Source organism: Oncorhynchus tshawytscha, linkage group LG18 (genome assembly GCF_018296145.1).
Source record: "Oncorhynchus tshawytscha isolate Ot180627B linkage group LG18, Otsh_v2.0, whole genome shotgun sequence".
Classification (NCBI taxonomy): Eukaryota; Metazoa; Chordata; class Actinopteri; order Salmoniformes; family Salmonidae; genus Oncorhynchus; species Oncorhynchus tshawytscha.
In genome coordinates, this window is record NC_056446.1 from 26,622,083 (window position 1) to 26,647,260 (window position 25,178).

General features: G+C 40.7%; 1 protein-coding gene across 1 annotated transcript in view; it reads left to right on the forward strand.

Moving 5' to 3' along the window:
* The first annotated feature begins 3,543 nt into the window (after positions 1–3,543).
* The window catches only part of LOC112217380 (opsin-5-like), a 66,939-nt gene continuing 45,304 nt past the window's right edge, over positions 3,544–25,178 (forward strand). Inside the window, exon 1 of the mRNA XM_024377609.2 lies at positions 3,544–3,694. Coding sequence (XP_024233377.1) covers positions 3,616–3,694 — 79 coding nt within the window. The 5' untranslated portion in view covers positions 3,544–3,615. The remainder of the gene's footprint in view (positions 3,695–25,178) is intronic.

Genomic DNA, 25,178 nt, shown 5'->3' on the forward strand with positions numbered 1-25,178 from the left:
AGATTCTATGGATTCTTCAGTTACAATAAGCAGATTTCTGACGAGCTGTTCGTTCTTTTTCCGTAGTGCTGTAATGTTTTAGTTATTCACCATAGTGAAGGCTCAGACTCATGTTTTCTGGGTCACTATGTTTTTGGTTGGATAGGTTTCTCAATTTCTTTCTTAAGTTTTTGCATTCTTCATCAAACCATTTGTATTTTTATAAATGTTTTTTTGCTTTAAATTTTTTGATTTGATATCGAAGCTGAAAGATCAAATATACTGTTTAGGCTTTCTACTGCCAAGTTTACACCTTTACTATTACAGTGAAACATTTTGTCCAGGAAGTTGTCTAAATGCTATTTAATTTGTTGTTGCCTAATTGTTTTTTGGTAGGTTTCTATGCTACTTACTATATTTACATTGTTTCTTATTATTATGCACTTCCTTTGGCTTTGATGCCTCATGATTGAGTATTGCTCTGTTCAAGTAGACTGTGATTTTGCTGTGATCTGATAGGGGTATCAGTGGGCTGAATGTGAACGCTCTGAGAGACTCTGGGTTGAGGTCAGTGATAAAGTAATCTACAGTACAGTGCAGTACTGCCAAGGGATGAGATGTAGGTGTACCTACCATAGGAGTCCCCTCGAAGCCTACCACTGACTATGTACAGACTCAGAGTGCGACAGAGCCACAGGAGTTGTGACCCATTTTTATTGTTGGTTTTGTCATAGTTGTATCTAGGGGGGCATATTTGGGAGGGAATGCTGTCATCCAGGTAAGTGTTTGTCCCCCTGTGTGCTGAGAGTGTCAGGTTCTTGTCCAATTCTGGCATGTAGGTTGCCTCAGACTAGTACATGTCCCTGGGCCTGGAAATGGTTGATCTCCCCCGCTAGGATGGAAAAGCTGTCATCGTTAAAGTAAGGGGATTCTATTGGAGAGATAGAGGTAGCACACATGACAAAAGTTCTCTGTTGAGATAATTGCCTTATTCATTTCGACCCAGATGTAAAATGTTCCTGTTTTGACTAATTTAATAGAGTGGGTTAGCATACCCCCTGAGTCTCTTCCCTGGTTCTCTCTCTCGATCTCTTCCTCCCCTCTCCCCTCTCTCTCTTCCTCCCCTCTCCCCTCTCTCTCTCTCCATATCTCTATGAACCTTTCTGGCGCAGGAATTCCACTAGCGACCCACCTCGACAACATCCGGTGAAATTGCAGAGCGCCAATTTCAAAATACAGAAATAGTCATAATAAACATTCATAAAAAATACAAGTGTTATACATCGGCTTAAAAATGAACTTCTTGTTAATCCAGCTGCTTTGTCAGATTTCAAAAAGGCTTTACGGTGAAAGCATACCATGCGATTATCTGAGGACAGCTCCCCGCTTACAAAAGCATACAAACATTTTACAACCAAGTAAAGGAATTACAAAAGTCAGAAATAGCGATAAACTTACCTTTGAAGAACTTCATATGGTTGCAGTCACAAGAGTCCCAGCTACACAATAAATGTTTTTTTTTGTTCGATAAAGTCCCTCTTTATATCCCAAAAACTCTGTTTTGTTTGCGTGTTTTGTTCAGTAATCCACTGGCTCAAAGGAGGTCAAAACATGCAGACGAATACATCTTAATAGTACTGACAAAGTTTGTCGAAACATGTCAAAAGATGTTTATAATTAATCGTCAAGTTGTCAATTGTCTATAAAATCGATAATATTTCAACCGGACAATAGCGTATTCAATAGAAAGGAACTCAGTCACGCGCGTAAACCAGTTCTGCATTATTCCTCAGTCCACTGACAGAAAGGTCTAATTTTTCTTAATTTTTCAGAAAACAAGCCTGAAACAATATCTAAAGACTGTTGACATCTAGTGGAAGCCATAGGAACTGCAATCTGGGTCCTAACCCATTAGATACTCTATAGGCATTCAATTGAAAATACCCATATCAAAAAAAATCCCAAACTGCCATATCAGTTCTGTTATACTCACAGACATTGTTTTAACAGTTTTGGAAACTTTATAGTGTTTTCTATCCAAATCTACCATTATATGCATATCCTAGCTTCTGGGCCTGAGTAACAGTCAGTTTACTTTGGGCACGCTTCTTATCCAGACGTCGAAATACTGCCCCCAAGCCATAAGAAGAAGATTTTTCTTGGAAACTCGCACATGTCCATCTCCGTTCCTCACAATCACAGGTGTCATCAGCCCCCCCTCTCTAACCTTTGGTCTGAATGGCTGGAATGGTTCTTCCATCCTCCCATACTCACCCAGGGCCACTGATCAGGAAAGCCTGTATTATTATTAAAGGGGCACTGCGGAACACCATCTTCAGATTCACTGATGGTAGTGAAGCCCTGTTTTTTCCTTCATTTTTACATTTTGGTCATTTAGCACATGGTTTTTCAAACTCTGTCGATCCAGATGCCAAGAGTGTGCAAAGCTGTCATCAAGGCACAGGCTGGCTACTTTAAAGAATCTCAAATATAAAATATATTTTGATTTGTTCAACACTTTTTTGGTTAAGACATGATTCCATTTGTGTTATGTCATAGTTTCGATGTTTTCACTATTATTCTATAATGAAGAAAATAGTCAAAGTAAAGAAAAACCCTGGAATGAGTATGTGTGTCTAATTTATATAGGCCCATTCCTCATCTTTTTACCAAAACAGATGATTAGATTCTAGCTTTAATTGTGGAGGTAATTTGGCCATATGAGGCTGCAAAACAGGGATAATTTTGAATAATGCCTTCTGACGTTTCCCAGTGTCAAGGTAATTCTTGGAGAGTAAGTATGCCTAGTTTCACGGTTGATGAGCTAAGCGAAGCCTAACCCGTTGAAACAGCTGTGGACTAGCTCCTCTCCGACGAGGCTTCTATGGAACGACAGGCACTGGAGCTCTCCTTGCTGCTTTGCTACAGTATCTCTCCTCGTAATGCACTCAGTGTATGTGTGTCTGTCTGTCTGTCTGTATTTGTGGCCGTGCTCTGCCAAAAGGTGTTATTCGCTCTACAGGAGGAGGACCAGGAGAGTTTTGGCTGGATTAGATAGTGTTCCCTTATTCCACACACCATGACACACAAACACACACACACACACACACACACACACACACACACACACACACACACACACACACACACACGAAAACACTGTGAAGAAAATGCTGTTAGCACAGATGGGTGCAAGTGAAATTTGGAGCATAGAAAGACTGCACCATTCATCCAGGGCAGGAGTGTGTGTGTACATGAGTGTGAGCATTTTCATGAGTGTACTTACACTCACAGCTGACAGTTGTCATCCTAATCTGCTCAGCGGAGAAGGGGAGGTGGGGGTGCTGTGTGGTGTGTGTGTGTGTTTGTGTTTGTGTTTGTACTGTACATGTGCGTGTGTGTGTGTGTGTGTGTGTGTACTTAGCATGTCTGGGTGCATATGTGTGGGAGTCCATTATGGAGAGGGAATATAAAGATTCTAGGAGCTGATTGAAAATGCTACCTGTGGTAATGTGAAGGATAAGCCTTGTTCAGATGAGCCTGTGTCCCTGTTAGAGGTCTACTTCTCTCGCTGGCACCGTTTGGGGAGTTTGAATACTTGTCCGTACTGGTCTGATCTGTCTGTGGAAGAGGAGCATGGAGGAGGACAACAAATACACGTCCAAACTGTCGCCCACTGTGGACCACTGGGCAGGCATGTACCTAGTGGTGATAGGTGAGTTACTTACAGCTGATACTGCTGTTCTCTTTTAATTCCTTCTTCTTTTTCATTTGTTTCCCTGTGTGGATTCCCTGTTCAGCATTCAGCATGGGGCTGGTAGTTTGGAGTTTGAAACACAAATGGCAGGAGTTTAGATATTAGTGCATCATGTCTTTTTTGGGGGGGAGATGGTGATTAGAGATGATGGAAAGGGATTTGTACAGACTCTCTGTGTTTTGAGGTTTTCACACCAAGTCATATCGGTAGATGATATAGGCGTTATACACTGAGTGTACAAAACATGAGGAACACCTTCCTAATATTGAGTTGCACACCCTTTTGCCCTCAGAACAGCCTCAATTTGTCGGGACATTAAAAGGTGTTGAAAGTGTTTCACAGAGATGCTGGCCCATGTTGACACAGTTGTGTCATGTTGGCTGGATGGCCTTTAGGTGGTGGATCATTCATGACACACACGGGAAACTGTTAAGTGTGAAAAAACATCACTAACTGGTGCGCCTGGCACCTACTACCATACCCTGTTCAAAGACACTTCAATCTTTCACCCGCTGAATGGCACACCTTCACAATCCATGTTTCAATTGTCTCACGGCTTAAAAATCCTTATTTAACCTGTCTCCTCCCCTTCATCTACACTGATTTAAGTGGATTTAACAAGTGATACCAATAAGGGATCAGAGCTTTCACCTGGAATCAACTGGTGAGTCTGTCATGGAAAGAGAATGGTGTTCCTAATGTTTTGTCAACTCAGTGTACTGTATATAATAGGTTGCAGTTACAGAAGAATTGATTGGACACAAAGCATTATAGTTGTCTTTTCAATGATTGGTAATGTGTGATCTAGTTCTGTTGATGTGTGAATGGTTATTGTGCGAAAGAAATAGAGCCTGCACACTCATAAACTCCACCATGTACCTTAATTCGAAAACAAACAATGTTTAGATCCTTCAAGGATCTTTGTCAGGTGACTTCTGGTAATTGTGCATCCATTGATTTTACACAAGCTGTTGCTTATCGTTTGTTGCTGAAGTGTGCTACATCAGTCCAGTCTTTCCAGTTGTAATTCTGATCTCTGCACATTCTCTCTTGTTTAGTGCATGCTTCCACAACATTTCCAAGCAGTTCCATAGAGCTGAATTGGACCATACTTGGTGATATTGAAGATGTTGTGTTTTTCTATTAGCTATGGAACAGTTTAACTGTAGGTTATCTCGGGTGTAACAGAGGTGGTATCTGAACATGGAGCCTTGGTCCTGTCTGCATGTACTCTGTAGAATCTTTAGTATTCAATCTTCATTCATGTGACTGTAGAACTCAATCTTTATTCATGTGACTGTAGAACTCAATCTTTATTCATGTTACTGTAGAACTCAATCTTTATTCATGTGACTATAGAACTCAATCTTTATTCATGTGACTGTAGAACTCAATCTTAATTCATGTGACTGTAGAACTTAAGCTTTATTCACATGACTCTGTAGAACTCAAGCTTTATTCACATGACTCTGTAGAACTCAAGCTTTATTCGCATGACTCTGTAGAACTTAACTTCTTGCGTTGAGCATTCCCGTATCCGGGAGCATAATCATAGCCTCAAGCTCATTACCATAACGCAACGTTAACTATTCATGAAAATCGCAAATGAAATGAAAGAAATATATTCACTCACAAGCTTAGCCTTTTGTTAACAACACTGTCATCTCAGATTTTCAAAATATGCTTTTCAACCATAGCTACACAAGCATTTGTGTAAGAGTATTGATAGCTAGCATAGCATTAAGCCTAGCATTCAGCAGGCAACATTTTCACAAAAACAAGAAAAGCATTCAAATAAAATAATTTACCTTTGAAGAACTTTGCATGTTTTCAATGAGGAGACTCTCAGTTAGATAGCAAATGTTCATTTTTTCCCCAAATATTATTTGTGTAGGAGAAATCGCTCCGTTTTGTTCATCACGTTTGGCTAAGAAAAAAAAATGAAAATTCAGTCATTACAACGCCAAACCTTTTTCCAAATGAACTCCATAATATCGACAGAAACATGGCAAACGTTGTTTAGAATCAATCCTCAAGGTGTTTTTCACATATCTATTCGATGATAAATCATTCGTGGCAGTTGGGTTTCTCCTTGGAAGCAAATGGAAAAATACACGCAGCTGGAGATTACGCAATAATTGTGACGGAGGACACCAAGCGAGCACCTGGTAGATGTAGTGTAAAATGGTCAATCTTCCAATGATATGCCTACAAATACGTCACAATGCTGCAGACACCTTGGGGAAACGACAGAAAGTGTAAGCTCATTCCTGACGCATTCACAGCCATATAAGGAGACATTGGAACACAGCACCTTCAAAATCTGGGGCACTTCCTGTTTGAAATTTCATCTTGGTTTCGCCTGTAGCATCAGTTCTGTGGCACTCACAGATAATATCTTTGCAGTTTTGGAAACGTCAGAGTGTTTTCTTTCCAAAGCTGTCAATTATATGCATAGTCGAGCATCTTTTCGTGACAAAATATCTTGTTTAAAACGGGAAAGTTTTTTTATCCAAAAATTAAAAGAGCTCCCCCTATATCGAAGAAGTTAAGCTTTATTCATGTGACTCTGTAGAACTCAATCTTTATTCACATGACTCTGTAAAACTCAAGCTTAATTCACACGACTCTGTAGAACTCAAGCTTTATTCACATGACTCTGTGGAACTCAAGCTTTATTCACATGACTCTGTAGAACTCAAGCTTTATTCATGACTCTGTAGAACTTAAGCTTTATTCACATGACTCTGTAGAACTCAATCTTTATTCACATGACTCTGTAGAACTCAATCTTTATTCACATGACTCTGTAGAACTCAAGCTTTATTCACATGACTCTGTAGAACTCAAGCTTTATTCACATGACTCTGTAGAACTTAAGCTTTATTCACATGACTCTGTAGAACTCAAGCTTTATTCACATGACTCTGTAGAACTCAATCTTTATTCACATGACTCTGTAGAACTCAAGCTTTATTCACATGACTCTGTAGAACTCAATCTTTATTCACATGACTCTGTAAAACTCAAGCTTAATTCACATGACTCTGTAGAACTCAAGCTTTATTCACATGACTCTGTAGAACTCAAGCTTTATTCACATGACTCTGTAGAACTCAAGCTTTATTCATGACTCTGTAGAACTTAAGCTTTATTCACATGACTCTGTAGAACTCAATCTTTATTCACATGACTCTGTAGAACTCAATCTTTATTCACATGACTCTGTAGAACTCAAGCTTTATTCACATGACTCTGTAGAACTCAAGCTTTATTCACATGACTCTGTAGAACTCAAGCTTTATTCACATGACTCTGTAGAACTCAATCTTTATTCACATGACTCTGTAGAACTCAAGCTTTATTCACATGACTCTGTAGAACTCAATCTTTATTCACATGACTCTGTAGAACTCAAGCTTTATTCACATGACTCTGTAGAACTTAAGCTTTATTCATGACTCTGTAGAACTTAAGCTTTATTCACATGACCCTGTAGAACTCAATCTTTATTCACATGACTCTGTAGAACTTAAGCTTTATTCACATGACTCTGTAGAACTCAAGCTTTATTCACATGACTATGTAGAACTCAAGCTTTATTCACATGACTCTGTAGAACTTAAGCTTTATTCACATGACTCTGTAGAACTCAAGCTTTATTCACATGACTCTGTAGAACTCAAGCTTTATTCACATGACTCTGTAGAACTCAATCTTTATTCACATGACTCTGTAGAACTCAAGCTTTATTCACATGACTCTGTAGAACTTAAGCTTTATTCATGACTCTGTAGAACTTAAGCATTATTCACATGACCCTGTAGAACTCAATCTTTATTCACATGACTCTGTAGAACTTAAGCTTTATTCATGACTCTGTAGAACTCAAGCTTTATTCACATGACTATGTAGAACTCAAGCTTTATTCACATGACTCTGTAGAAATCAAGCTTTATTCACATGACTCTGTAGAACTTAAGCTTTATTCATGACTCTGTAGAACTTAAGCTTTATTCACATGACCCTGTAGAACTCAACTTTATTCACATGACTCTTAGAACTTAAGCTTTATTCATGACTCTGTAGAACTCAATCTTTATTCACATGACTCTGTAGAACTCAAGCTTTATTCACATGACTCTGTAGAACTTAAGCTTTATTCATGACTCTGTAGAACTTAAGCTTTATTCATGACTCTGTAGAACTTAAGCTTTATTCACATGACCCTGTAGAACTCAATCTTTATTCACATGACTCTGTAGAACTTAAGCTTTATTCACATGACTCTGTAGAACTCAAGCTTTATTCACATGACTATGTAGAACTCAAGCTTTATTCACATGACTCTGTAGAACTTAAGCTTTATTCACATGACTCTGTAGAACTCAAGATTTATTCACATGACTCTGTAGAACTCAAGCTTTATTCACATGACTCTGTAGAACTCAATCTTTATTCACGACTCTGTAGAACTCAAGCTTTATTCACATGACTCTGTAGAACTTAAGCTTTATTCATGACTCTGTAGAACTTAAGCTTTATTCACATGACCCTGTAGAACTTAAGCTTTATTCACATGACTCTGTAGAACTTAAGCTTTATTCATGACTCTGTAGAACTCAAGCTTTATTCACATGACTATGTAGAACTCAAGCTTTATTCACATGACTCTGTAGAACTCAAGCTTTATTCACATGACTCTGTAGAACTCAAGCTTTATTCACATGACTCTGTAGAACTCAATCTTTATTCACATGACTCTGTAGAACTCAAGCTTTATTCACATGACTCTGTAGAACTTAAGCTTTATTCATGACTCTGTAGAACTTAAGCATTATTCACATGACCCTGTAGAACTCAATCTTTATTCACATGACTCTGTAGAACTTAAGCTTTATTCATGACTCTGTAGAACTCAAGCTTTATTCACATGACACTGTAGAACTCAATCTTTATTCACATGACTCTGTAGAAATCAAGCTTTATTCACATGACTCTGTAGAACTTAAGCTTTATTCATGACTCTGTAGAACTTAAGCTTTATTCACATGACCCTGTAGAACTCAATCTTTATTCACATGACTCTGTAGAACTTAAGCTTTATTCATGACTCTGTAGAACTCAATCTTTATTCACATGACTCTGTAGAACTCAAGCTTTATTCACATGACTCTGTAGAACTTAAGCTTTATTCATGACTCTGTAGAACTTAAGCTTTATTCATGACTCTGTAGAACTTAAGCTTTATTCACATGACCCTGTAGAACTCAATCTTTATTCACATGACTCTGTAGAACTTAAGCTTTATTCACATGACTCTGTAGAACTCAAGCTTTATTCACATGACTATGTAGAACTCAAGCTTTATTCACATGACTCTGTAGAACTTAAGCTTTATTCACATGACTCTGTAGAACTCAAGATTTATTCACATGACTCTGTAGAACTCAAGCTTTATTCACATGACTCTGTAGAACTCAATCTTTATTCACGACTCTGTAGAACTCAAGCTTTATTCACATGACTCTGTAGAACTTAAGCTTTATTCATGACTCTGTAGAACTTAAGCTTTATTCACATGACCCTGTAGAACTTAAGCTTTATTCACATGACTCTGTAGAACTTAAGCTTTATTCATGACTCTGTAGAACTCAAGCTTTATTCACATGACTATGTAGAACTCAAGCTTTATTCACATGACTCTGTAGAACTCAAGCTTTATTCACATGACTCTGTAGAACTCAAGCTTTATTCACATGACTCTGTAGAACTCAATCTTTATTCACATGACTCTGTAGAACTCAAGCTTTATTCACATGACTCTGTAGAACTTAAGCTTTATTCATGACTCTGTAGAACTTAAGCTTTATTCACATGACCCTGTAGAACTCAATCTTTATTCACATGACTCTGTAGAACTTAAGCTTTATTCATGACTCTGTAGAACTCAAGCTTTATTCACATGACTATGTAGAACTCAAGCTTTATTCACATGACTCTGTAGAACTCAAGCTTTATTCACATGACTCTGTAGAACTCAAGCTTTATTCTCTTTCAGCTTCACATTTCAAACACTTTCGACGTGTCAACTCTCCAACACTTGCATGATCATGATGTTAATAGGTTTGAGCGTAAAATCACTCACTTAAAAAAAAATCTCAAACATACAGAGACACATTTTTATCACACATTGGCATGCAAGCACACACACACACATGCACAAGCACACGCACACACTCCTATCCCTGGTGCCTAGGTGCCATAAATATTGGAGTTCTCTCACTTTCTACTTTACACTGTCATCCCTGGACCTCAGCCTTCAGCAGTGAAAGTGTCCTGTTGGTTAAAATGTGTAAAATGTACTTACTACCTTTTAGCTACTTTGCAAATACTAAGCATGTTAGCTAACCCTTCCCCTAACCCTAACCTTAACCCCTAATCCTAACCTTAGCCTTAACCCTAACCTTAACCCCTAACCCTAACCCCTAGTCTAGCTAACATTAGCCAACTATTTTACATTAGTCACAACAAATTGAAATTCATAATTCTTTATAAGATGTTTGTTACGATATTAACATTTTATATTCATCCAATGTGATGTTGGTCCACATAAATGGGATGCAACTTGGATATAGACGGTCCATGAATCAGCATATGTGAATGTGAGTACCCTGATTACCTTGAAAAAAATGGTCTGACATCTTGGACGCAGTCTCCAGTACTTTAAACCTCAGTGTCTCTGATAGACATGAGCCTGCAAGTCTCATCTCCACAGCGTTGCTGGAGATTCTGCAGCACCCCTGAAAGAGAAGTACATTAGCTAGTTATAAAGTTATAGAATTAGTACTGTCTGTTCAGAATGAAATGCAATAATTCAGAATAGCCTACTACACCATGAGAAGGCCAATAATTTAGCCACAGAGGATAAATAGCTTATTTTAAAAAATTGCTTTGCTGTGGATTGTTTGTAGCCCAAAAACAAGACATTAACGGCATACAGTAGCCTACAGTCAGGAACGTATGCTGTCAGTGAACAGCATGCAGACAAAACAGGCCTTTCTCTATATTTCAAATACAATCACGGGAAAACACAGGATGGAAAGAAAGGACTCAAATCTGTATGCTGTAGGCTACCAAAATATTTGATCAACTTCCATTAGGCCTATTGAGCGAACAGAGAGATAGGATGTTTTCATGAGTGCATTGGCCATCGCCGGCGAGAGTGTGTGTTACATCTCCTCCTGCCACGCCCTCTACAGCTCATCCTGTGTCTCCTTGACCTGCCGCCACTCCCCCAGCTCCCTCTCCCTCCCTCCCTCTCCCTCTCCCTCTCCCTCTCCCTCTCCCTCTCCCTCTCCCTCTCCCTCTCCCTCTCCCTGTGTGTGTGTGATTGGGTGGGCGGAGACAGAGCAGATCCCCACCAGCTGCAATCTGTTCCATAATCAAGACTTCTACAAATACTCAGTCCTGCCACTTCCACACTGTCAGATCATAATCTCTGCTCAGTCAGTCTAAGTTTCTAGCTGTTTGTTACTATTTAGATCCTGTTAACAGTTGTGCCTGTTTTCCTTGCCTGACACAGTACTCTCCATTACAGTTCTGCCCGCTCTGTCTCTGGTTCCTGTCTCCAGTCCCACGTCTCCTCATCCTGCTACTCTGCCCTGTATTCCCCACTCTACTACTCCCTTGGATTCTCCTCCGGACGTGCTTGCCCTGTCCCATCCCCTCTCACTCCAGCCTCAGCCTCAGCCTCAGCCTCCGCACCTGGTGTCCTGCAACCCGCCCGAGCTTCCCCTGGCCTGCACTCCATCTTCCCCCTGTGTTTCAATAAATACCTTGGTTATTTCATCCCAGTCTCCTCGTCTGAGTGTGCCCTTGGGTTTCCCTGTTCCACTCCGCATAAGAGTGTGGTGGAATTATTGTAATCAAAAGGAGAGACTTTTAACATTTCTTTAGAAAAAACAATCAAACTTTATTATTTAATTACTGCAGTAATGGAGCTGGTCAGTAATCACCCCTAGAGGTGAACACTGAGAACTCAACCAGCTGGTTAGTAATCACCCCTAGAGGTGAACACTGAGAACTCAACCAGCTGGTTGGTAATCACCCCTAGAGGTGAACACTGAGAACTCAACCAGCTGGTCAGTAATCACCCCTAGAGGTGAACACTGAGAACTCAACCAGCTGGTTGGTAATCACCCCTAGAGGTGAACACTGAGAACTCAACCAGCTGGTTGGTAATCACCCCTAGAGGTGAACACTGAGAACTCAACCAGCTGGTTGGTAATCACCCCTAGAGGGGATCACTGAGAACTCAACCAGCTGGTTGGTAATCACCCCTAGAGGTGAACACTGAGAACTCAACCAGCTGGTTGGTAATCACCCCTAGAGGGGATCACTGAGAACTCAACCAGCTGGTTGGTAATCACCCCTAGAGGTGATCACTGAGAACTCAACCAGCTGGTTGGTAATCACCCCTAGAGGTGATCACTGAGAACTCAACCAGCTGGTTGGTAATCACCCCTAGAGGGGATCACTGAGAACTCAACCAGCTGGTTGGTAATCACCCCTAGAGGTGATCACTGAGAACTCAACCAGCTGGTTGGTAATCACCCCTAGAGGGGATCACTGAGAACTCAACCAGCTGGTTGGTAATCACCCCTGGAGGTGATCACTGAGAACTCAACCAGCTGGTTGGTAATCACCCCTAGAGGGGATCACTGAGAACTCAACCAGCTGGTTGGTAATCACCCCTGGAGGTGATCACTGAGAACTCAACCAGCTGGTTGGTAATCACCCCTAGAGGGGATCACTGAGAACTCAACCAGCTGGTTGGTAATCACCCCTGGAGGTGATCACTGAGAACTCAACCAGCTGGTTGGTAATCACCCCTAGAGGGGATCACTGAGAACTCAACCAGCTGGTTGGTAATCACCCCTGGAGATGATCACTGAGAACTCAACCAGCTGGTTGGTAATCATCCCTGGAGGTGATCACTGAGAACTCACCCAGATGGTTGGTAATCACCCCTAGAGGGGATCACTGAGAACTCAACCAGCTGGTTGGTAATCACCCCTAGAGGTGATCACTGAGAACTCAACCAGCTGGTTGGTAATCACCCCTGGAGGTGATCACTGAGAACTCAACCAGCTGGTTGGTAATCACCCCTGGAGGGGATCACACGAGAACTCAACCAGCTGGTTGGTAATCACCCCTAGAGGGGATCACTGAGAACTCAACCAGCTGGTTGGTAATCACCCCTGGAGGTGATCACTGAGAATTCAACCAGCTGGTTGGTAATCACCCCTGGAGGTGATCACTGAGAACTCAACCAGCTGGTTGGTAATCACCCCTGGAGGTGATCACTGAGAACTCAACCAGCTGGTTGGTAATCACCCCTGGAGGTGATCACTGAGAACTCACCCAGATGGTTGGTAATCACCCCTGGATGTGATCACTGAGAACTCAACCAGCTGGTCAGTAATCACCTCTGGAGGTGATCACTGAGAACTCAACCAGCTGGTCAGTAATCACCCCTGGGGGTGATCACTGAGAACTCAACCAGCTGGTCAGTAATCACCCCTGGAGGTGGGGGTGGTTGGTAATCACCCCTGGAGGTGATCACTGAGAACTCAACCAGCTGGTCAGTAATCACCCCTGGGGGTGGTTGGTAATCACCCCTGGAGGTGATCACTGAGAACTCAACCAGCTGGTCAGTAATCACCCCTGGGGGTGGTTGGTAATCACCCCTGGAGGTGATCACTGAGAACTCAACCAGCTGGTTGGTAATCACCCCTAGAGGGGATCACTGAGAACTCAACCAGCTGGTTGGTAATCACCCCTGGAGATGATCACTGAGAACTCAACCAGCTGGTTGGTAATCATCCCTGGAGGTGATCACTGAGAACTCACCCAGATGGTTGGTAATCACCCCTGGAGGTGATCACTGAGAACTCAACCAGCTGGTTGGTAATCACCCCTGGAGGTGATCACTGAGAACTCACCCATATGGTTGGTAATCACCCCTGGAGGTGATCACTGAGAACTCAACCAGCTGGTCAGTAATCACCCCTGGGGGTGATCACTGAGAACTGAACTGTCAAGACTTACAAATGTTCACGATTAATTTCTTTCTCCCAGTGACACAAGGAAAACATGCCATTCTTTATACATGAAAATTGAAAGATATTTTCTATTGACAAGAGGTCTTTCAGTTGGCCACTCGAGTAACCTGAAGTAGGTGGCATGTCTACTTCACATGAATTTACATTGTAGATGCATCATAAATAATTTCCATTGAGAAATTTCACCACCGATTCTCCTTTTCCACCAACGGTTGCTGTGGGTTGTCATGTCAAGGTACTGTTGGCTTTCTGAAGGACAAAGCCTCACATCCTTCCCTTTCACTGAACAATGGGAGATTACATTCAGATTATAAACCTGTGGAGGAAGAATGAACATGTAGTGCCACAATATTTCCCCTTGGTTTAATTAAATCTCCATCAGAATATGGGACTGGTGGGGTTTGGAGGGAGGGTTGGAGGGGAGGGTGGTGTGTTGAGGTGGAGGGAGATGTTATATAAACGAGATTGAAACCAGAATGATTCAGGCCACATTAATCAAATATCTCTAATGTGAGAAACGTGGGCTGCAATCAATTTTCTGATTAATGTTCCATTATTATGTTTGCTGTAGCTAGCTGGACCTCAAGAATGTTCTCTGGGTAACAGGTTAGGAGAGGGGAGAAGGCTGATAAAACAGGTCAGATGTGGAGAGGTTCCTATTGGAGAGGAAAAAGGGTAACGTGAGGTGTCAACCTGCTAGTATGGTTAATAATAATAAAATAATAAAATCCTGCTTAAAAAACAACAACATTGTACATAAAAGACTGTAAAAGACTGTAAAATCACCAGGAAATCAGCTCAAAGTGATTTTAATTCTGGGAAATCTTCCCCAAGTATTCCATAAATAGAGAGGACAATGTGATCGTATCCCAATGTAATCAGGGTTTGAAATGATTTAGCTTTTGTCAAATACTATATCTGTTTGGGATTCTTGTGGGCAATTTGCAGTGTACAAATAATGAATTATGTGTTCCGGCCCCCCCGACCATCCACTCAAGGAAAAATTGGCCCATGGCTGAGTGTAATTGGGGACCCCTGGTTTAGGTGATGAGACTTGAGGCATGATGATTATAGATCCATAATGGATTATGAAGCTTGATTTAGCATATTTGTATGATTTTTCCCCCCACCTTTATTTAACCAGGTAGGCTAGTCTGAGAACACCTTTATTTAACCAGGTAGGCTAGTCTGAGAACACCTTTATTTAACCAGGTAGGCTAGTCTGAGAACACCTTAATTTAACCAGGTAGGCTAGTCTGAGAACAGGTTCTCATTTACAACTACAACCTGGCCAAGATAAAGCAAAGCAGCAAAACACAAACAACAACACAGAGTTACACATGGGATAAACAAACATGAAGTCAATAATACAATAGAAAAAGTCTATATACAGAGTGTGCAAATGAGGTAGGATAAGGGAGGTAAGGCAATAAAAAGGCAATAGTGGTGAAATAATTACAATTTAGCAATTAAACACTGGAGTGATAGATGTGCAGAAGATGAATGTGCAAGTAGAGATACTGGGGTGTAAAGGAGCAAAATAAATAACAGTATGGGGATGAGGTAGTTGGATGGGCTATTTACAGATGGGCTATGTACAGGTGCAGTGATCTGTGAGCTGCTCTGACAGCTGGTGTTTAAAGTTAGTGAGGGAGATATGAGTCTCCAGCTTCAGTGACGTTTGCAGTTTGTTCTAGTCGTTCCAGTCATATATTTTATTAGATTAGCTTTTGCCGTAATCTGAGAAAAGTGGGAAAATAATGACCCAGAGAATGTAATTACACATGTGACATTATGAAAGAGAGAGAGAGAGTGAGAGGCGTGAGAGAGAGAAGCGAGAGAGAGAGAGAGAGAGAGAGAGAGAGACAGAGAGAGAGAGAGAGAGAGAGAGAGAGAGAGAGAGAGATATGGAGCAGTCTTCTCCATCTCATGAAATGATCCGTATTGTAGCAGGCTTTCAATACCTTTCACCGATTGTGTCACTGTTATGACATGATGTGAATACCAGGGATGATCAATGCCTTTCCATGCATCTAGTTAATGGACAATACTCTTGGTGAATCCTCAGAGTCAAATCAATTGGACCCATCCATCTCCTCTGTGCAATTTTTTACTAGCTCATTGTCATGATATTTTACAATTGTCTGTGTAATTGTAGCTTACTGGAAAAACGTCCTTACTTTCTTTGTAGAAGTGTCAATCCCACAACTCTATGCTGTTCCAAAATGAAGTTTTATTCAGAATGCTATTTGGTGAGCTACATGAGTCTCCTTGATCTGATGTTGACAGATACAGTCCCCTTAGCTGCTCTTGTGGTTGTAATAGCTAATTAAGGTCTGGTGGAATCCCTCTCATTGTGTCATGTAAGATGGACTGCAGGGTCCCTGCTGTTCAACAGTACCCATTGGGCAAAAACTGTTTGAATCAACATTGTTTCCATATATTTTCAACCCAAAAACGAAATGTGTCGACGTTGAAAAAATGTGGAAAACTAAATGGATTTGCAAAAAATCATAAATTTAAGGGCATTTTGTTTATTTTTCACACAACTAATGACATGGTGACATTTTTAGTTGATTTCACGTTGAATTCACATTAGTTAACAACTCAACCAAATGTCAATCAAATCTAGACGTTGAACTGACGTCTGTGCCAAGTGGGTAGCCTCATGGGGATTTACAGCCCTGCATCATACAGTGCCTTGAGAAAGTATTCGGCCCCCTTGAACTTTGCGACCTTTTGCCACATTTCAGGCTTCAAACATAAAGATATAAAACTGTATTTTTTGTGAAGAATCAACAACAAGTGGGACACAATCATGAAGTGGAACGACATTTATTGGATATTTCAAACTTTTTTAACAAATCAAAAACTGAAAAATTGGGCGTGCAAAATTATTCAGCCCCCTTAAGTTAATACTTTATAGCGCCACCTTTTGCTGCGATTACAGCTGTAAGTCGATAGGGGTATGTCTCTATCAGTTTTGCACATCGAGAGACTGACATTTTTTCCCATTCCTCCTTGCAAAACAGCTCGAGCTCAGTGAGGTTGGATGGAGAGCATTTGTGAACAGCAGTTTTCAGTTCTTTCCACAGATTCTCGATTGGATTCAGGTCTGGACTTTGACTTGGCCATTCTAACACCTGGATATGTTTATTTTTGAACCATTCCATTGTAGATTTTGCTTTATGTTTTGGATCATTGTCTTGTTGGAAGACAAATCTCCGTCCCAGTCTCAGGTCTTTTGCAGACTCGATCAGGTTTTCTTCCAGAATGGTCCTGTATTTGGCTCCATCCATCTTCCCATCAATTTTAACCATCTTCCCTGTCGCTGCTGAAGAAAAGCAGGCCCAAACCATGATGCTGCCACCACCATGTTTGACAGTGGGGATGATGTGTTCAGGGTGATGAGCTGTGTTGCTTTTACGCCAAACATAACGTTTTGCATTGTTGCCAAAAAGTTCAATTTTGGTTTCATCTGACCAGAGCACCTTCTTCCACATGTTTGGTGTGTCTCCCAGGTGGCTTGTGGCAAACTTTAAACAACACTTTTTATGGATATCTTTAAGAAATGGCTTTCTTCTTGCCACTCTTCCATAAAGGCCAGATTTGTGCAATATACGACTGATTGTTGTCCTATGGACAGAGTCTCCCACCTCAGCTGTAGATCTCTGCAGTTCATCCAGAGTGATCATGGGCCTCTTGGCTGCATCTCTGATCAGTCTTCTCCTTGTATGAGCTGAAAGTTTAGAGGGACGGCCAGATCTTGGTAGATATGCAGTGGTCTGATACTCCTTCCATTTCAATATTATCGCTTGCACAGTGCTCCTTGGGATGTTTAAAGCTTGGGAAATCTTTTTGCATCCAAATCCGGTTTTAAACTTCTTCACAACAGTATCTCGGACCTGCCTGGTGTGTTCCTTGTTCTTCATAATGCTCTCTGCGCTTTTAACGGACCTCTGAGACTATCACAGTGCAGGTGCATTTATACAGAGACTTGATTACACACAGGTGGATTGTATTTATCATCATTAGTCATTTAGGTCAACATTGGATCATTCAGAGATCCTCACTGAACTTCTGGAGAGAGTTTGCTGCACTGAAAGTAAAGGGGCTGAATAATTTTGCACGCCCAATTTTTCAGTTTTTGACTTGTTAAAAAAGTTTGAAATATCCAATAAATGTCGTTCCACTTCATGATTGTGTCCCACTTGTTGTTGATTCTTCACAAAAAAATACAGTTTTATATCTTTATGTTTGAAGCCTGAAATGTGGCAAAAGGTCGCAAAGTTCAAGGGGGCCGAATACTTTCGCAAGGCACTGTATCTTAGCCGAGGATAAATTAATTAGGCCAGCAAATTGGATCAATTAAATGCACTCACTGGGGCGCTACAAATGGGGGGTTAATAATTATGATGACTGGTTGCTGGAGACAGATCTACATCAGCCCACCTGGGATCAGAGCTCATTCTCCTGGATGGCTTTACCTCTATCCACGGTAATCATTATGAGACCAATTACCTGCATGTTGAGCACTTGTGGATGTACAAGGAGGACAGTTGCTGGTAAAAATGACTTGAGTTCCTATGGGGGCCCCTCACCTTGTGATGCCATTGATTAGGCCTACGTAACAACTAACCTTCCTAATTGAATCTAACTCATTAGAAGTCATGGCATGCTGCTATGTTCTGTCTGGCTGTGAGCTATGATCAATATTAAGGTTCATACAGATGTAGGATCATAATTTGAGCCAGTTTGCTACAGCAGGAAGAAAATCCTGCATCAACAGGAAATGTGAATTGTTATGTGGATTATAGGTTGATTTGTTTTTCGTTAGATCAAATCAAGTCTGTCATTTCAAAGTGGAAACTTTAGAAGCCTTTTTAAAACTCAAATGCACTATACATTTGCATTTCCTGCTTTGCAGCAACAAAAGAGTAATACAATTAAGGTCCTACATCTGTATAGATCTTCAATGTCGCAAAAACTAATCATATTTCTCTGCTGTCCATGTTAAAATTGATTACATTTTTCGGGCTTCTTTCATAGACTGTTCTCTCTGCTTCCACATGGCAAGCAGTACCGATGCACCGAGTCTAGAACCAACAAGACCCTGAACAGCTTCTACCCCCAAGCCATAAGACTGTTAGTTAGTTATCTGGACTAGTCAATACAGTTATCTTGACTAGTCTATACAGTTATCTGGACTAGTCTATACAGTTACCTGGACTAGTCAATACAGTTATCTGGACTAGTCAATACAGTTATCTGGACTAGTCTATACAGTTATCTGGACTAGTCAATACAGTTATCTGGACTAGTCTATACAGTTATCTGGACTAGTCAATACAGTTATCTGGACTAGTCTATACAGTTATCTGGACTAGTCTATACAGTTACCTGGACTAGTCAATACAGTTATCTGGACTAGTCAATACAGTTATCTGGACTAGTCTATACAGTTATCTGGACTAGTCAATACAGTTATCTGGACTAGTCTATACAGTTATCTGGACTAGTCTATACAGTTACCTGGACTATCGGTATTGACTATTTTAGCACTAACTCTACCTATATGTATAGTACCGTGCCTTCAGAAAGTAGTCACATCCCTTGACATATTCCACATTTTGTTTCACAGCCTGAATTCAAAATTGATTAAATATTTTTTTTTTCACCCATCTACATACAATACCCGATAATGACAAAGTTAGAACATGTTTATTGAAAATGTATTTCTGAAATATTGCATTTACATAAGTAATCACACCCCTGAGTCAATAATTTGTGGAAGCACCTTTGGCAGCGATAACAGCTGTGAGTCTTTCTGGGTAAGACTCTAAGAGATTTCCATACCTGGATTGTGCAACATTTGCTCATTATTATTTTCTAAATTCTTTAAGCTCAGTCAAATTGGTTGTTGATCATTCCTAGACAACCATTGTTAGGTCTTGGCACAGATTTTCAAGAAGATTTAAGTAAAAACTGTAACTCGGCCATTAAGGAACATTCACTGTCTTCTTTCGTATTGCGTCAGACAACAACATTGACGAATACGCTGATTCGGTGTGCGAGTTCATTAGAACGTGCGTTGAAGATGTCGTTCCCATAGCAACGATTAAAACATTCCCAAACCAGAAACCGTGGATTGATGGCAGCATTCGTGTGAAACTGAAAGCGCGAACCACTGCTTTTAATCAGGGCAAGGTGTCTGGTAACATGACTGAATACAAACAGTGCAGCTATTCCCTCCGCAAGGCTATCAAACAAGCTAAGCGCCAGTACAGAGACAAAGTAGAATCTCAATTCAACGGCTCAGACACAAGAGGCATGTGGCAGGGTCTACTCCCCGCTGATCCTCAACACTGGGGCCCCACAAGGGTGCGTTCTGAGCCCTCTCCTGTACTCCCTGTTCACCCACGACTGCGTGGCCACGCACGCCTCCAACTCAATCATCAAGTTTGCGGACGACACAACAGTGGTAGGCTTGATTACCAACAACGACGAGACGGCCTACAGGGAGGAGGTGAGGGCCCTCGGAGTGTGGTGTCAGGAAAATAACCTCACACTCAACGTCAACAAAACTAAGGAGATGATTGTGGACTTCAGGAAACAGCAGAGGGAACACCCCCATCCACATCGATGGAACAGTAGTGGAGAGGGTAGCAAGTTTTAAGTTCCTCGGCATACACATCACAGACAAACTGAATTGGTCCACTCACACAGACAGCATCGTGAAGAAGGCGCAGCAGCGCCTCTTCAACCTCAGGAGGCTGAAGAAATTCGGCTTGTCACCAAAAGCACTCACAAACTTCTACAGATGCACAATCGAGAGCATCCTGGCGGGCTGTATCACCGCCTGGTATGGCAACTGCACCGCCCTCAACCGTAAGGCTCTCCAGAGGGTAGTGAGGTCTGCACAACGCATCACCGGGGCAAACTACCTGCCCTCCAGGACACCTACACCACCCGATGCTACAGGAAGGCCATAAAGATCATCAAGGACATCAACCACCCGAGCCACTGCCTGTTCACCCCGCTGTCATCCAGAAGGCGAGGTCAGTACAGGTGCATCAAAGCTGGGACCGAGAGACTGAAAAACAGCTTCTATCTCAAGGCCATCAGACTGTTAAACAGCCACCACTAACATTGAGTGGCTGCTGCCAACACACTGTCAATGACACTGACTCAACTCCAGCCACTTTAATAATGGGAATTGATGGGAAATGATGTAAATATATCACTAGCCACTTTAAACAATGCTACCTTATATAATGTTACTTACCCTACATTATTCAACTCATGTGCATACGTATATACTGTACTCTATATCATCGACTGCATCCTTATGTAATACATGTATCACTAGCCACTTTAACTATGCCACTTGGTTTACATGCTCATCTCATATGTATATACTGTACTCGATATCATCTACTGTATCTTGCCTATGCTGCTCTGTACCATCACTCATTCATATATCCTTATGTACATATTCTTTATCCCCTTACACTGTGTATAAGACAGTAGTTTTTTGGAATTGTTAGTTAGATTACTTGTTCGTTATTACTGCATTGTCGGAACTAGAAGCACAAGCATTTCGCTACACTTGCATTAACATCTGCTAACCATGTGTATGTGACAAATAAAATTTGATTTGATTTGATTTGATTTGGTAAGCAACAGTTACCTGTAGATTTTTAGGTTATTGTCCTGCTGAAAGATGAATTCATCTCCATGTGTCTGGTGGAAAGCAGACTGATCCAAGTTTTCCTCTAGGATTTTGCCTGCTCTATTCTGTTTCTTTTTATCCTGAAAAACTCCCCAGTCCTTTATGATTACAAGCATACCCATAACATGATCCAGTCACAATTATGCTTGAAAATATGTAGAGTGATACTCAGTAATGTGTTGTAGTGGATTTGCATAATACTTTGTATTCAGGACAAAAAGTTAATTTCTCTGCCACGTTTTTTTTGCAGTATTACTTTAGTGCCTTGTTACAAACAGGATGCATGTTTTGTAATATTTGTGTTCTGTACAGGCTTCCTTCTTTTCACTTTGTAAATTAGGTTAGTAATGTGGAGTAACTACAATGCTGTTGATCCATCCTCAGTTTTCTCCTGTCACAGCCATTAAACTCTGACTGTTTTATTGTCACCTTTGGAATCAGGGTGAAACCCTGCAGTTTCCTTCCTCTCCCGCAACTGTATCGCTGTAGTGACTGGGTGTATTGATACACCATCCAAAGAGTAATGAATAACTTCACCATGCTCAGAGGGATATTCAATGTCAGATTGTTTTATTTTTACCCATGCAACTTTTTATGTGACTTGTTAAAAACATTTAGGCTTGCCATAACAAAGGAGTTGGATACATATAGACTAAAGATATTTCTGCTTTCATTGTTTATTCATTAGTAACATTTTGAAAGAATTCATTCCACTTTGACAGTCTATACCAGTTGCTAATGAAGCATGTCAAATGTGATTTTATTTCATTTATTAACAATTGAAATAGATTGAGTGAGAACCTGATCTCCATATTTATGCCTACAGGAGGATGAAAGTAAAAAAATGTGTAACATCCCACACAAGCTCCCACATAGTTTAATCTATGACTTCAAACCACTATCTGGAGGACTGGCTGTCCATTATGGTGCATTCTGAGTATTTATGAGTAGTTTATAAAAAATCTCATACTGAGTAGTTGAATGGTATCCATGTGTAATTTCTCCAAAGCCATTTTATAATTGATTATATAACAACTACCTGGAGAATGAAAGTATAGTCATATCTTATAGTTCTATTCAAAGAGAACATTGTGTATCTCCTATAGCCTGCCTATATGAGTGCTCTGGTTTATTATTTATCGACAGCCATATTTGATGTTCACTAGACACACGAACAAAGCTGTTGTGCCTGTGCAGAGTTTGAGCAGCACGCATCTCAACCCTTCTGTCTCTCAACTATCCTGCCTCAATACACTTACAGTACATATTCATCCACAATCCTATCTTCCAGACATCTTCTCTCTATCTCCGACAATCTCTCTATCCTCTTCTTTCTCAATTTTCTCTCCTTATCTTCCATCACTCGCTATCTTCCATCTGTCCTCTACATCTTCTCCATTTTTCTTTCTATCCTCCATCTATGTACGTATGTACAGATTCTCAATCTATCTTTCCTCTATCCTCCATCTATGTATTCTCAGTTTATCCTTCCACTATCCTCCATCTATGTATTCTCAGTTTATCCTTCCTCTATCCTCCATCTATGTATTCTCAGTTTATCCTTCCTCTATCCTCCATCTATGTATTCTCAGTTTATCCTTCCACTATCCTCCATCTATGTATTCTCAGTTTATCCTTCCTCTATCTTACATCCTCCATCTATGTATTCTCAGTTTATCCTTCCTCTATCCTCCATCTATGTATTCCTCTATCTTTCCTCTATCCTCCATCTATGTATTCTCAGTTTATCCTTCCACTATCCTCCATCTATGTATTTTCAGTTTATCCTTCCACTATCCTCCATCTATGTATTCTCAGTTTATCCTTCCTCTATCCTCCATCTATGTATTCTCAGTTTATCCTTCCACTATCCTCTATCCTCCATCTATGTTTTCTCAGATTATCCTTCCTCTATCCTCCATCTATGTATTCTCAGTTTATCCTTCCTCTATCCTCCATCCTCCATCTATGTTTTCTCAGTTTATCCTTCCTCTATCCTCCATCTATGTATTCTCAGTTTATCCTTCCTATGTATTCTCATCCTCCTCCATCTATGTATTCTCAGTTTATCCTTCCTCTTTCCATCTATGTATTCTTCTATCTTTCCTCTATCCTCCATCTATGTATTCTCAGTTTATCCTTCCTCTATCCTCCATCTATGTATTCTCAGTTTATCCTTCCTCTATCCTCCATCTATGTATTCTCAGTTTATCCTTCCTCTATCCTCCATCCTCCATCTATGTATTCTCAGTTTATCCTTCCTCTATCCTCCATCTATGTATTCTCAGTTTATCCTTCCTCTATCCTCCATCTATGTATTCTCAGTTTATCCTTCCTCTATCCTCCATCTATGTATTCTCAGTTTATCCTTCCTCTATCCTCCTTCTATGTATTCTCAGTTTATCCTTCCTCTATCCTCCATCTATGTATTCTCAGTTTATCCTTCCTCTATCTTCCATCTATGTATTCTCAGTTTATCCTTCCACTATCCTCCATCCTCCATCTATGTATTCTCAGTTTATCCTTCCTCTATCCTCCGTCCTCCATCTATGTATTCTCAGTTTATCCTTCCTCTATCCTCTATCCTCTATCCTCCATCTATGTATTCTCAGTTTATCCTTCCTCTATCCTCTATCCTCCATCTATCAGTTTATTCTCATCCTCCATCTTTATCCTTCCTCTATCCTCCATCTATGTTTTCTCAGATTATCCTTCCTCTATCCTCCATCTATGTATTCTCAGTTTATCCTTCCTCTATCCTCCATCCTCCATCTATGTTTTCTCAGTTTATCCTTCCTCTATCCTCCATCTATGTATTCTCAGTTTATCCTTCCAAAATCCTCAATTTACATATTCTTAGTCGATCCTTCCTCCAACTATGTATTCTCAGTCTATCCATACTCTATCCTCCATCATCTCTATCTATCTGTCCTCTCCTTATCCCTCACCACTATCTTCAATCTATCCTCTCTCTATTCCCTACCTCTAGCCAATTTCACTGTGAAACAGTTTTACCTTGTGTGAAATAGCCTAATGATGTCCCTGACCTGGCCACTAATAAAACAACAATATACACTGAATGTACAAAACATTAGGAAAATGACATAGACTGACAAGGTGAATCCAGGTGAAAGCTATGATCCCTTATTGATGTCACTTCAATCAGTGTAGATGAAGGGGAGGAGACAGGTTGAATAATGATTTTTAAACCTTGAGACAATTGAGACATGGATTGTGTATGCGTACCATTCAGAAGGTGAATGGGCAAGACAAAGGATTGAAGTGCCTTTGAACGGTGTATGGTAGTAGGTGCCAGGCTCACCAGTTTGAGTGAGTCAAGAACTGTAATGCTGCTGGGTTTTTCACGCTCAACTGTTTCTTGTGTGTATCAAGAATGGTCCACCACCCAAAGGACATCCAGCCATCTTGACACAACTGTGGGAAGCATTGGAGTCAACATGGGTGAGCATCCCTGTGGAACGCTTTCGACACCTTGTAGAGTTCATGCCGACGACGGCATAACGAATTGAGTCTGTTCTGAGGGCAAAAGGGTGTGCAACTCAATATTAGGAAGGTGTTCCTC